The 15,056-nt window shown below is 33.8% G+C and overlaps 1 protein-coding gene across 1 annotated transcript in view; it reads left to right on the top strand.

Annotated features, from left to right (window-relative positions):
* The window catches only part of so (SIX homeobox 1 protein sine oculis), a 58,720-nt gene extending 50,500 nt beyond the window's left edge, over nt 1-8,220 (top strand). The window contains exon 6 of the mRNA XM_085954814.1: nt 6,673-8,220. Coding sequence (XP_085810940.1) covers nt 6,673-6,928 — 256 coding nt within the window. The 3' untranslated portion in view covers nt 6,929-8,220. The remainder of the gene's footprint in view (nt 1-6,672) is intronic.
* The last annotated feature ends 6,836 nt before the right edge of the window (nt 8,221-15,056 follow it).

Raw genomic sequence — 15,056 nt, 5'->3', positions numbered from 1 at the left:
AATCCCCATTTTAAAGAGCTCAATTCCTTTAAAAAAAAATCAAATTGGGGTGGGTTCCGGTTCTAAAATTAACCTACCTGTCTAGTTGTACGTATTATTATTTTAATTTAAAAACTCAAAAACTTAATCTCTATAAGTACTTACTATTTTTCAAGATTTCCTTGCATGTGGAAAAAAACAGTTTATATACGCATTTAATCACAGTAATAAAAAAACTTATATAAACCTTACAACAGACTATAATATACATATTATGAACTTATAGGTATATTGGTGGTAATTAACTAGAATATTTTTTGAATAACTGGCTCCAGCATAAGTGATTGGTAAGAAAATAATATAATGGAACACGTCCGGAACCACGTAATTTATCAAGGCTTTCGATTCCGGTTCGGGGTTCTCAATCTTCGTAATCAAGGGTTCCGGTTACACTTCCAGCTCTGCTTTTTACAAGTTTATTTTTCAAAATACCTGCATAAATCAACGCCAAATGATTGTACGTATTGAAAAAGTCGCTTAAATTCTGTTAAGTATTATTGTAACGTAATATTGTATAATCGTAATTATAGTATAGTTGCTGTTTATCGATGAGGTTGATAACAATATGGAGAACCGAGAAAAAGATGACCGTATACTAAACGGTCTCCAATTTTATTAGTTTCATTATGAACATTAATTCAATTTTCATAGCTGATTGTGGCAAAATTCATGAATTCAAGAATGAAAACCTAACATAACTTAACAAATAATTCAGTATATCGACTATTTTCAAAATTTGTTTGCAGCTGGCTTCCTGTAAAGCGTAAACCGACAAGAACCGTGTTTTATTTAGACATGATTTTTTTGTCAGTACTATACGACCCAAAGAGGTTGGACGGTCTTTAATATACGGCCATACGTTTCCGATACAACATTTCACGGTGAACTGTATACGTACAAGTTTCCGGACACGGTTTCCTCACCCTCTCAGACTATACCGCGGAGATGCGCATTGCGCATGAAATTGTGTCAGAAACGTCCCAGTAAGAACTCTGGGTGTGAATGGCGTGTCGTGTAGAACTACTGGTTTGACTTATATTATTACTTTGGTCAAACCTATATAAGTAGATGCCTTATCCATATACCTACGGAGGTAAATAATTTCACCTCGTAAAGACCCAATCCAGAGAATTTAAACCAAGTCAAAGAATCGTGAAACCTGCGCACACTGTAGGTACTGCTTACATTTTTTTAAAGGACGAAACTTCCTATGTCATAACTAGGGATTCCAATCCCGGGATTCCGAAATATTTTCGATACCTATGAATCTCGGGATTGGTAAACAATATAATCCCGAAACTTTTGGGATTGATTTTCTTATCAATTTAGAAAAAATACTTAAATATAACTACATTAGAAATAAACTGAGTTTGAATGAAGTTTGATTTATCACCCAATTCATTTTATTTGTTCACATAAATTAATAAAAATGAGAAAGATTGGAAAAAAACAATGCTTTGCACTTTCGGGATATGAATTTGAGAAATTGAATAAATAAATCAAGAAACATTTAGTTAGACGTTTCTACCAGAAAATACTATTCTGGAGACCCACTGATCACAGGGGGAATACCGGATAATAAATAACCATTTTTTGCTGCCTTACGCAATCTGTAACATTGTCAACACAATATCTTATTTTTTATTTTAATTGAACTTGTTTTTATGTTTGTTATCTTTTCATAAATAAATATAACTGTTTTACTCTCACATTATCATGTATATTACAATATTATTTACATTTACTCCATTACACTTATGTATTTCCAAGATTGAACATGCACAATATTAACAATACATATCTTAAAAAGTATAAATTATCAATTTATTATTTTTTGACCGTTTTTATCAATGTTTTTTGTATATATAAAAACTTAATATAAACTATCGAAAAAATGCCAATCCCGGGATCGTCAAATTGTAATCCTGAAATCCCGGGATCAAAAATTTGGCTCAGGATTGGATTCCCTAGTCATAACCGCTATCCCGTTTTCTATGCTCCAGACATTTGACCCATTAGAAGTCAAATAGTTTGGAGTCAGCCTGATTATCCGTATTATCAGATGGTCACTGTAAGATTTCATAGCGAAGCATTTAACATGAAATTATTAAAATTTGGTTACCATCTGATTCATGAACATAAATATTACCGCACATGGCCACGACGCAACGACGGTTGACAGCTTCTACGAGAGTAGGAGAGGGTGTGCGAGAGGCGTGAGGGGTATTTTTAACAGTGTCACAATGAGATTAATCTTAATTTCATCCAGTCCTTTAATTATCTTAAATCGGGGATATTCAGGCATATTGGATTGTTTTGTGATGGACGTCAGAGTTCATAAAATTCATATTATAACTAGCGTAACTGCGTAGATTTAGCCGTTTTTTTTAAACTGACACAGTCACGACTAGGAATTCCAATCCCGGGATCCCGAACTATTTTCGATACCTATGAATCCCGGGATTGGTAAACATAATCCCAAAACTTTCGGGATTGAGTTTTTTTATCAATTTTTATGGAAAATAAAATAAAAACGAAAATATAACAGAAAAAATACATTTAATAACATACGAATACATTAGAAATAAACTGAGTTTGAATGAAGTTTGACTTAATACCCATGTGTTGCCAATTCATTTTATTTTTTCACATACATTAATAAAAATGAGAAAGATTGGAAAAAACAATGCTTCGCACTTTTAACAAAGTGATTCCATCCACCATCTTTTTTAATGCATTTGTCATTTTTTTATTTTAATTGAACTTGTATTTGTTATCTTTTCATAAATAAATAAAACTGTTTTACTTCCATATTATTATTCATACATAAACTATACTAAAATTATTTTTGACCGATTTTATCAACGTTATTTGTATATATAGAAATTTTATATTAACTATTGAAAATAATGCCAATCCCGGGATCGTCAAATCGTAATCCCGAAATCCCGGGATCAAGATTTTGGCTCTGGATTGGATTCACTAGTCACGACACACTGATCGATTGAAAACACACAATGTGTTCCAACACACACAATGACGTGTTCCAACATTGTTGATTCTTGGAATTTGATTAAATTATCTGGAAAACTATTTGGTGTAGTGGAACCGCTTCATTACTGATAGGGTTTTGCAAACTCAACTAAATCCAACCGCAAGTTACCGGAGGTTACCACAGGCTCCCGCAGGATACACCAATTTGTTAGCAACTTACCATGCGTAGCCTCACGACGTGACATTACTTATTAAATATTTCCATTAGGCATACTCACGTTGGATTAGATTACAGATTACAATGATTAGATGGTACAGTGGCCCGGTTTTGTAGAATAACGAAACCGCGCGCTGTGGGTTCGAACGCGCGGACGGTCAAAAAATGCATGTTGTTTTCGCAATTGTATGTTCTGTTTTTTTGAAATCTCCACCATATGGAGGCCCATATATTATGCTCCGCTTCTAAGCGAACTTTACTTTTTACCTGTTGGGCAAATTATTAATATTACCCCATTCGACCCTGAGTGAAATTTTGAAATGAACAACAAAACAAACAAGGTGCCAGGGATAAACTGGTATATTTTGAGATTTTATTTTCATTTTGCTATTCATAAAAAATAGTGCACACTTTTTTAGTCATGCTTATTTGTTTTCATTTCACTAAGAACACATATTACAGAAGGTGTTAGCTTGATTTTTAAAAGTCATTAAGCCCTATCGCCACCAAACTATAATTATTGATTAAAAATAGTCTTTTATCTAAGTATATAATATATAAAATTATGTGTGTTTGATGGCATAATTCTAGATATTTTATAGATAGACGATTATTTTTTTCTATTATCTATTATGGCTTGGATTAGACAGGGTTTAATTGAATTTAAAAAACTAACAAAAACTATCTACACATTGTAGTCTTAGTTCAATGAAAACAAATACGTTTGACTGACAAAGTTTAGTGTGCATTATGTAGGTATGTTTGATCTTAACAGCCTATCTCCACCCTTCGCCACATATTATAATCGGCCTTGGGAAATACATTCTATTAATTCAAATAAATCAATGACAAAATCTCCGTTTGAAGCGGACGAAATCGGCTCTGAGTGTGGAATTAGTACTACATAGTATCGTGTTTTTATTTTAAATTACGTGTTATAATCTGTTATCCATAAGCTCGTAGTCCAATTTATAAGGGACTAGTTTCTCATCCAAGATCTCTGGGTTCGATTTTTGGCGAGATCACAAGAACATCCGTAAGTGAACAATGGTTTCCACCAGCGTGTGGCGTAAAACAAAAATACATAGTCATTATTTGTAACATATTAAACATTAAATGTTCGTAAAGATCTTTGATACAGCATTCGAATAATTTGTAGACAATGTTCATTTGTTCACCGATCTGATGCATTAGAAAACGGAAGTGTTTTTTTTTTAACCTAATTACTAATTAGACTCGATTAAAATAGTTTTATAATAATTAACTGAACTCGATCTTATTTTAGCAATTTAGCTCACTCGCTTCCTAAGCTTTGTATTTAGACCACAATTCATGATAATTTATTAAAGTTATTTTTTAGTGATTTTTTTGTCAAAGTTCGGACCTGATGTAATGCGATTCTTCCAGCAGACCCTAAAACAAACATCCTTTCACAAAATAAGCAACTTGCTTGTTGGTGTGGTGAGCTTATACCCCAATTCCTACCGACTCTAGGCACTGCGATACAGTCCAACTAATTCGCCATTCATTGTTTTTAAATCTAGTTGGTAGCGACATACTATTTTGCCGTCAACAAAATACAATATAACCAATATTGAATATACCGTTTATTACTAGGTACCTACCTACTTAAATTTAATAAAATATGTAGTCCCAAAATACGTATTCTCTGAACCTATTACCTACTGGAGCTGGCGACATGGCCCCCACAAGGGGGGTTGACAGGGCTCTAGCCTGGGGACCAAGCGTGGCGGGTTGACCCGATAAGTGAGATAAATACACTCATTAGCATTTTAAAATATCTAGTTGTGTGATGCAATTTTTAACTATTGTGTGTCGATATTCGACAACTCGATAATTCACTTGTATTTATTCAACAATAGAAAAAAATCGTTTAAAATACACCGAATACCTACCCTTAATTTTACCTGAAATAACGTTTAGAAAACAATTCTGTAGACCTTTAACCCTAGCGATGGGTATGGGGGGTAAAGATCCTGGCCTACAGGCCTGCTTCAAGATGTTGGGGTCCATGGCTGGCGACATCATAAAATGGCGGTACTGTTCGGTTATACGGAATACAGCGTAAAACGCATTTTGAAAATAGCCGATAAACTGGATTATTTGTTAGGTTAACCTAACCAATACTTAACCTAACCCAACCTAAACTAACCCAAACTAACAAATAATCCAGTTTATCGGCTATTTTCAAAATGCGTTTTCCGCTGTATTCCGTATAACCGAACAGTACCAAAATGGCAAGTCAGCTCGACTCGCCCATTAAATCACGGAATAAAACAATCAAAATTAAATTAATTTTACATTCAATACTGAATATAGATTCGAACACAAGGTTTTAAGAATATTAGTTTCTTTATAAACATGGGTAGGTAAGTATATATGTATAAGAAAAAAATCTAGAAAAACAGTTTGACCGAGTGAGACTTGAACTCACGTCTTTCACATTCCGGGTGAATGTTATGGCCTCTAATCTATCGACCCGTCTATGGTTCATGCATGAATCATATCCACAGTACTCAGACCGCGTAAGGAATAAAATTGCGATAGTGGACAAATTCACAAGCTTAATAAAAAAAGTGTTACATACCTACATTGAAGCCAATCAACCATTTCTATGATATTGCATAACAATAATTTATCGTGTATTCACCAAAATATTTACCATTTTGTATTTGAAAACAAACATCGGATAATTTTGACTAAATTAAAATTTTATCCGAAAAATGTCCAGATTGTCTATTTGTGAACAAAATAAATGCTTAAAAAACCAGGTCAAAAGTATGTGTTATAGTTATATTATATGTTCCTGTCTATTTTTTACAACGTTTTTTTTATTATTACAACGTTTTTCTTAGGTCGTATTCTTATTTGTCCGGTGGTTGTTTGTCCGGTACAAATCATGCAATCGATTTTTTACTAACTTCCCGACTAGCTAGATATTTGAAACTTTTAGAATATATCAGAACACGATACCAATGCATTTTTTTAAATACTTTTAGCCATCTTTAAGTAGAATTGAATTCATTTTTAGTTAATTCTGTTTTGTATGAAAAGTTATTTCGATACCATTATTGGTTGATAGGGGGTCCTAGCAACTAAATTATTAAATAATATATACGTGCGTTACTATGGAAATCAATATAAAATGACATTTCATTATTCAGTATTTCTATCAAGTACAATTTTTTTTGATCGTTTAAGCTAAGTCAAGTTTATATGATTCAACAGAAAATTTAAAAACATTGTAATACAAAAGGTTCTTTTTATCTTGTAATTATTTTATCTTACCCAATGACTAAAGTCTTCCACGCTAAAAACTGTTAAAATACCCACAGCATTCTCGTCCATAGTAGACATTTTACATAAAATTTATGATATTAATTTTAAATATTATTTTGCAGCGTTCCTGGCTCCGACAAAACCCACCTTGACACGTCCAGTGACAGCGAAGGCGACTCCTTGCTGGTGGGCGCAGGTCCCGGTCCGAGGTCTGCTCCACCGCCGGCGTACCGCCTCCCGGCTCCTCAGCAGTCGTCGCTCTCCTCGCAGCAGACCATCCCCAGGCTGGACTACGCTGGACAGCAGGCGCTGCATCATTCGCAGCATCCTCTCCAGTCGACGCTCTACGATGACGGGGGTGGATACCAGCATTTATGATACTGGGCCGGCAGGAAGGACGGTTCGAGTTACTGATTCCACAATGGTGACACGGTGACTAATAAACGGTGGATTCACGAGATGGACTTTTAAATAAGCAGTTAAATTATTGAAGTGTCTACTGGTGTTTGGTTTTGCATTAAATGCAAGTTGGATAATAGTGAAAGTAGGTAATAAAAGGTATTGCCAGTGTCGTCATTAAGATTAACGTGTCCGCATTTGCATCACAGCAATGAACAAATCGGTTCATAAATTAATTGTGTTGGTGTACCGACTGCAAATTAAGAAAGTGACAATATTTAAACGTGTAGTTAGGGGTCGTCCATATATCACGTTGCGTCGTAAGGAAGAGAGGGGAGGCTGAAATCATGTGACGATTTATAATGAAGAGGAATGGGGGAATTGTATAAAATGTAACGTCACAAACTTAACCTTAAGAATAAATATTATACTGAAATATGGGAGAGGGGTCAAAAATACCATTAATCGCGTAACATTATATTTATGGACGATCTCCGAGGTACGCTAAGAGCCACCGCCCATGACGATAACGGGCAGATGACCATAACCACACGCAGTCCGTGCGGACTGTGTACTGTTTGAGTGAAGTACAGTGCGCACAGAGGTAAGAGAGGATCAATGTGTGTAGACAACGTCTGGTGATTACCACACCGACCGGCCGTTTAGTGCCATTAGGTCGCGTTGCATGGGCCGGCCGTCGTCATGGGCGGTGGCTCTAACATTGAAATAGTCAACTGTTTAATTCACTACAATATCATACATAATATTATACAATATACTGTTATTTAAGTATTTACTTACCTCCTTCATTAATCTTTACCAAATAATTTTATATCTACATACAGAAAAATGTATTGATTTGTAACCATGCATAAAACAAACATTGAAATATTGAAGGGTTGCCGTTTGAAAAAAGTAATGCGACAAATATGCAGCATTTGACATATTATTACAATTTTATTGTAGTTATGTCACAATTCAACTGTGAATTTGAATTTTTTTCAATCTCTTTTTAAATCGATGATTTAAGTTTATAAGAATCAATAATCATTTAGGTAAGTGGGTACCCACCAGCGTTGCCAGATAATTATTTTAGCAAATCGGAATTTTTACCATGGGAAATTAAAAAAAATGGAATTCAGGAACAAAATTCGGGACAACCTAATAACGCATAGTTCAATATTTCTAAGGCCCCGTCCAGGGTATGCGCATTTGGCGGAGCGTTGAGCGGCGCGCGCAACTCAAATGTATAACCGTGTGTGAACATGTTCGAAGACAAGTCTTTTTCGGTTATACGTTTATACGGTTTTACGTTTGAGTTACTCGCGCCGTTCAACGCTCCGCCGAACGCGCCCACCCTGGACGGGTCCTATGTTTATTTCAATAATATCAATAATTTAATGGCACAAACTATAAATCTCTTTAACTATAAAAATAATAGTCTATTTGTATTTGACTAAATATTTTACTTCCTGAAGAGTTTCCTTCATACCTACCTATATCATGTTGAATTGAATAAGTAATTCCGATTTTATCAACTCAATAGAACATTTCTGTCTGTTGTATCTGACCATTTTAAATTCATCTGAGAAAATACTCGTTCGGTAGGTATAGCAATTAAAATTAAAATGTTTTTAGTCCCTTTTTCCGGAATAACTTGAATAACTGATGCCATTTCTATGCAGTTGAGTCTTTTTTTCGAATTTTTCGCAATCACAGCAATAGAAGGTTTCAACGAGATAAATTCTTCATAGATCATGTACATCTACTTCCCCATCACGCATCCGTCGCGATTTTTGTGTTAACCTAAACGTCTTATTTGTGTTTGTTGAGTAATCGTGAATTTAGCCTAAAAAGCGGGACGTCCCGCAAAAATCGGAACGACTGACAACGCTGGTACCCACCCTTCTTGAGAGCTAAATATTTTGCAGCGCACAGTGAAGCAATAATCATATCAAAATGTGAGTTTGTTTTAATTCTCCGTTAATTAGTTAAACAATGTAATATCATCTAACAAGCAAGAGTTACATTATAATATTATCACATTGTAATTTATGTGAATCTAAATAAGATGTCTATAATTCCATGTTATGCCTAATCAACTTAGTTATGAAAAATCGGAACAGATTTTCTTTTTTCAAACTAGCTTCTGGAAAATGTACCTTATATTATACATGTGTAGCGAACAAAATAAAAATACATTAATTAGTATTTAGTGAAGTGAAAACCACGCAATTTTTTATTACTTAAAATAATATTGATTCACTAATAAACAGTGTGCTTTTCAGTGTTCTAAGTTTTAACTTTAAGCCGGCTCGCACATCACAATGCGCCTTGTGTGCCTAACGGCCATAAATCAAAAGTTCTAAGACTTTCGACGAATGTTGCATCGTACATCCTCGCACATCTGCCCAGCGGCAAACGTCAAACACGAAAAAAGAGAAGTCTCTCGTCTGCCATTTTTATTGTGTTGATTGTATGAACAAACGTCAAACGCTCACCGCGATGAGCGAGCAATGACAGTGTAGACAGAGACAGAAACAGAAATGGCCGATGGCCGCAGGCTGTGCGCTTGCGCGGAGGCGACATTCCCGAGATCGACATGCACGCTTTGGCCATTGCAACTAGACGAATGTCGCAGGGTCGCAGAGTTGCAGTTGCATCGGCCAATCTGCGAAGGTCCACTTGATAACGTTTGTTTCTTGGTTTACGATGACGTCACATCGACGAATTCGTCGTAAGACGCATGCGGCGAGTTCTGATCTGCGAGCCCTCTAATAAGTATAACAAGGTAACAATACAAAAATGAATTTAAAAAAAAATGGAAAACGATATTATTAATATTAGGGAAAAAAATCTCGAAATTGTAATATCTATGTGTAAAGAATAATAGATTGTAGATATAAATAATGATAGTACATACGTACATTTGTGTAAATTTAATGACTAACAAGACTTTGTTGCAGTGTTATTTTATAATAATTAAATATATAAGTCATTAAAAGAATTGTTTTTTTTTAAAAAAAGTCTTTTGTGGGACTGCATATAAAATAGACCTAACATACTTCAGACCCACCCCGTCAAACTGAAACTGAATTCGGGCGGTCAAAGATAGGGGGTGAACAATTTTATAGCCGTTGATGGTCATCCGTTTTGTCATATTCTAAAGCCCAAGAAAAACTGTCATAACATCGCAACGTGTGTAGAAAGCAGAGAACTCATAAATAATGGGAACTGAAATACCTAACGGGTGTAGAGAAGCAGGCAACCGATCTCGAGTGTGGAAGAAGACGGGATAAACTAAAGCACGTGTCAATAATACGTCATACGTCGAATACTGACAACTTTACTGCTCTCGGTTTATGCAATGATGCTCATTCAATATTGTTGTATTTTAAAGTTGCAACACACATTATTGCATGTCTATAATGCGTGGCTAAGTTTCGTAGGACACTCAACACATTCAAAACCCTGCGTCAAAATGTAGTGTATTGGGATATAGCCTATCGGAATTATATTTTGATATTAATCTGTTATATGGTAGAAAGTATTGTTAAATACTCCACACACTGAAGCCAATTAATTGAGTAAATGATTTGAATTGTTTAGTATTTTTCTAAAACATATTTCTATAAAATATTGTAGAATCCGATGACTCACAAAATATGTGTTTTTGTTCTTGTTATACCTAAATGATTTTATTACACATCTTTGGTGGACCGACATTTTTAAAATTCGAACAAGGGTAGCCATGTTTAGCGTACCAACATGAAAAAACCGATATTTTTTTAATTGCCTAATGTTTATTACATAAAATCTATTTCGATAAATTCATTATTTATTTTGACTATTACTTCGAAAATAGAGCCCATCTACAAAAATACTAGTCCACAATGCGGGCTCAGTGTGTGTGTTCGCCATTGTACGTTATATTCCTGTTGTACGCCGTATGTTAGATAATATTTAGCAGAGCGTAAAAATTGGAAGGAGGATGTTCAGATATCGGGTTACCGGTTGACACCACACATCGCGAATCACTCATGTGTTTTTTAATTGGAACTGTCGATATTGTAACATGTATTCCCGTCGAAGACCACCTCTGCCACTAGTGGCCAGCTCCATTTGTGGTCAACCATTATATACATCCCGGAAAAAATATCCATATAAAAACCATTATTAAATACAGTCGCGGATCATCACATATGCACTTGCCAAAAGGTTGGTAGCCCTCAAACAAAGCAACTCGTAAATGCGTATCTATTTTTCACGTATTGTGGTACCGTAATCAACGTTGCATACTTAAGCGCGAATCAAATTGAGATGCATGTCGCCTACTGTCACGCTGTTGCGGCGACAAATTTAGTCTATGGTTTCGCCATTTTGCAGAATATTTTGAGCGATCACCATCTCTGTAAATTCACTGAAGAATGACACTGATAAAGAGCGCCAACTATAATGTATTAGTAATTTGAATTATTATTAATTATTCATGCTAATTTCAATTATTTTTTTTTACAGTTTTTACGTGTGGGTGCGTTAAAATTACTTGCGATATGACATCCATAGATAATATTTTGAACAGAACCCAACCTGCAGACCATAGATAACAGACAACATTCTTGTAGAAAATACATAGTACCAACCCCTAAAAACAAAAAAAACGTGATTTTGACATGACAGTCGAAAAGTGTAGGCATGTAGAAGATGATAAAAAACGTTCATTAAGTCATGCAGGTGTCGATTCAGTGCAGTTCAACGTGAGGTGACCTCATTGTTGTTCTAGTGATTTCGGCAGATTTTGATGTTTCTTTTAAAGATTCAAAATGTGCTACGGGATGGGAGCATCAGTCTGATAACACCTTAAACACCAAGAAAAACGTCATTAGGTATACACCGTTTTCCCGTAGCGGCAGCTTACTGTGACGGCACGTGATAGTAGGCGATATGCACCTCAATTTGATCAGAACTTTAGCGTTGTTTGTCTTGCCAGAATATGTAGCATTTTTGAATAGGCATCTGGTTTGCAAAATGAATGCACGACTGACGTATGGCGTTAAATCTATTATGTTTTGACACTTCAAGTATGATTAGGCCAGAAGAATCAATTCGCTGTAGCAAATATAGCATACATTTTGTTCCTTTTTGGTTGTAGGAATGACTTATTTGTTAGTTGCGAAACAATAAATTCCTATCAATTTCCCTTCTCGTAAAATAAATATTCTCTACTTAAGGGGGAACATGCTCGTCGAAGGTCAAAATTGACTTTTTATTGTATTTTCAAACCATGATCCTGGACACTCCTTAAACGTTGTAGATAATCTATTTATATAATTTTGAAGCCTTATTATCCTTTATAGTTATTTTAAACATTTGATGACTGCATGAAGTATTTTTGTTACATAAAATAGTATTCTTTTAAACCTCTCGCTCTAATGTTTTAGAATATAGTCATATTTCGGTACATAGCTGTGCAGTGGTGTTAAGATTTTTTACATTTATTAATTTTTAAACGCATTTATAAAACCATTAGCATAATTTATTACGAGATAATTTTTGTAAAATATTCACGATAAAAAATTATATTGATAATCTCTGTGATCCCAAATTTGACAAGAATTAGGCATTTTATTATTCAAAAAATCGGCAAGATTAACACATTTCAAGATGATTCTAAAGATATTTATTTTAAGCTATGTTTTTGACCATTCAAGTGTGATAAACATCTTATGAATAATGATTGCTTTATAATAATTATTGACCTAAGAATAAGGTAGTGTTTTTTTGAAATACGCCATTTCTTTTGTCATTCCCCAGTGGTTAAGCTACAACATACGGCCGTAGCCATAAATTGACAAACTATAATTGAAGTAAAGAGTAAAATGATATTGACGCGCGTGTTTGAACATGTACCGTTTAAAAAAAAATAAAAAAAAATTCGGTTAAGTACATGTTCAAACACGCGCGTTAACATAATTTTACTCCCTACTTTAATTATAGTTTGTCATTTTATGGCTACGGCCGTATGTTGTAGCTTAACCACTAGGGAATGACAAAAGAAATGGCGTATTTCAAAAAAACACTACCTTATTCTTAGGTCAATAATTATTATAAAACAATCATTATTCGTAGGATGTTTTATCACATTTGAATGGGCAAAAACATAGCTTATAATCAGTATCTTTAGAGTTATCTTCAAATGTGGTAATCATGCCGATTTTTTGAATAATAAAATGCCTAATTCTTGTCAAATTTGGGATCACAGAGATTATCAAAATAATTTTTTTCGTGAATATTTTACAAAAATTATCTCGTAATAAATTATACTAATGGTTTTATAAATGCGTTTAAAAATTAATAAATGTAAAAAATCTTAACACCACTGCACAGTTCTGTACCAAAATATGACTATATTCTAAAACATTAGAGCGAGAGGTTTAAAAGAATACTATTTTATGTAACAAAAATACTTCATGCAGTCATCAAATGTTTAAAATAACTATAAAGGATAATGAGGCTTCAAAATTATATAAATAGATTATCTACAACGTTTAAGGAGTGTCCAGGATCATGGTTTGAAAATACAATAAAAAGTCAATTTTGACCTTCGACGAGCATGTCCCCCCTTAAATGCCGTTTCACGATATTGAAATTTTTGAGAAAATCTAGCATTTTTTTCAGCGAAGTATCTACTAACTGGTTTCCTTATTGGAAGGGCAAACTACGGCCCGCCAATTATTTATGCGAGGGCCCGCGAGCTTTAATCGTATTTCTGAAAAAAGTCTACTTTTTCTATATTTTAACGCCCTTTAAAAAATAAAATTTGAATATACATAGGTACATGAATTGCACCGCCGGGAAGAAATATGCAAATTTTACAACACTCTTAATTCGGACAAATTCGAACAATTTAAAGAATCTGCTAGAAAAATGTTGGTTATTTTTGGACCAATCTACATACCTAATATGTGAACAAACATTTTCAATTATGAATATCATTAAAAACATATGAACATTTACAAGCAATTTTAAGAATCTCAACTACAAAATTAACACCTGAAATTTAAAAAAAATGTTGAAAAATGTAAAACCGTTTCATTTTATTAGAGAATCATTTTTTTTATGTGGAAATTCCTTTTCCATAATAATAAATAATGTACAGTAAACTCCCGATTATCCGATTTTTTTTAAAATCGAATGTTGCTTTCTTTAGCATCAACCTCATTTAGGAAAATTCGAACTTATATTAGAAAGATTTCTGCAAACAAACTAAAATCACAGTTAATAAATAATAAGTATTAAACATGTTAAAATAATTGTCCGCTTTAGAAATGCATAATATTATGTAGTGTTTTAAAAATAAAATTTTTGATTATTCATGTTTTTCGTTTATCCGTTCCGCCTCTCCCCACCTGGATAATCGGGAGTCTACTGTATTTCTAAAAATAGTAGGTATTTTACATTATTTAAAAACTCACTTGTATAAAAACTCATTTGTATAAATACCTCAAATTTCAGACTCAGTATTTGAAATGTTTTTATTAAGTAAGTATATAAAAATGTTTAAATGATTTTTTTTTATATTTCGCCACGAATGATAAACGTGTACCTACAAGTGTACCGACAAACTAGCAACATGTTTATAGTATCTATTTAATTATGGTTTATTAAATATTTGGAAAATATTTGTAGGTACTGTTTCATTGGAAGTAGCAAACGTGGGAAACATGTGGTCTTGTGGAACGTTGTTTTGATTAAAGTGCGCAAAATTATACGATGTGGACCATCCAAACTACATTTTTATAGGAATGTTCTAGGTGTGTAGGTATCGGCAAAGGTTTACGAGCAGGTAGATGGGTGTACCTAGCATGGTCTGAATTAGGCATTATTAGTTTTAGAGTTTTTAGACTCATCAATTCATATAAATTGATAATACTCATTATGTATAATGTATTTATTATAATTTCATGTAAACTATTTATTGATGATATATTAATATTGAAATATGTTCCGCGTTTGACATTGTAAATAACCTATAGTATTTTGAAAAGATTATTGTAACACTAACCAACGTAAACTTTTAATGTATCTACCTATGGCGTGCGGTGAC

The sequence above is a fragment of the Rhyacophila brunnea genome, unplaced genomic scaffold (genome assembly GCF_057557595.1).
Source record: "Rhyacophila brunnea isolate RB1 unplaced genomic scaffold, BYU_Rbru_1.0 scaffold_4, whole genome shotgun sequence".
In the NCBI taxonomy this organism is placed as follows: domain Eukaryota; kingdom Metazoa; phylum Arthropoda; class Insecta; order Trichoptera; family Rhyacophilidae; genus Rhyacophila; species Rhyacophila brunnea.
This window is presented reverse-complemented; position numbering and strand designations above follow the sequence as displayed.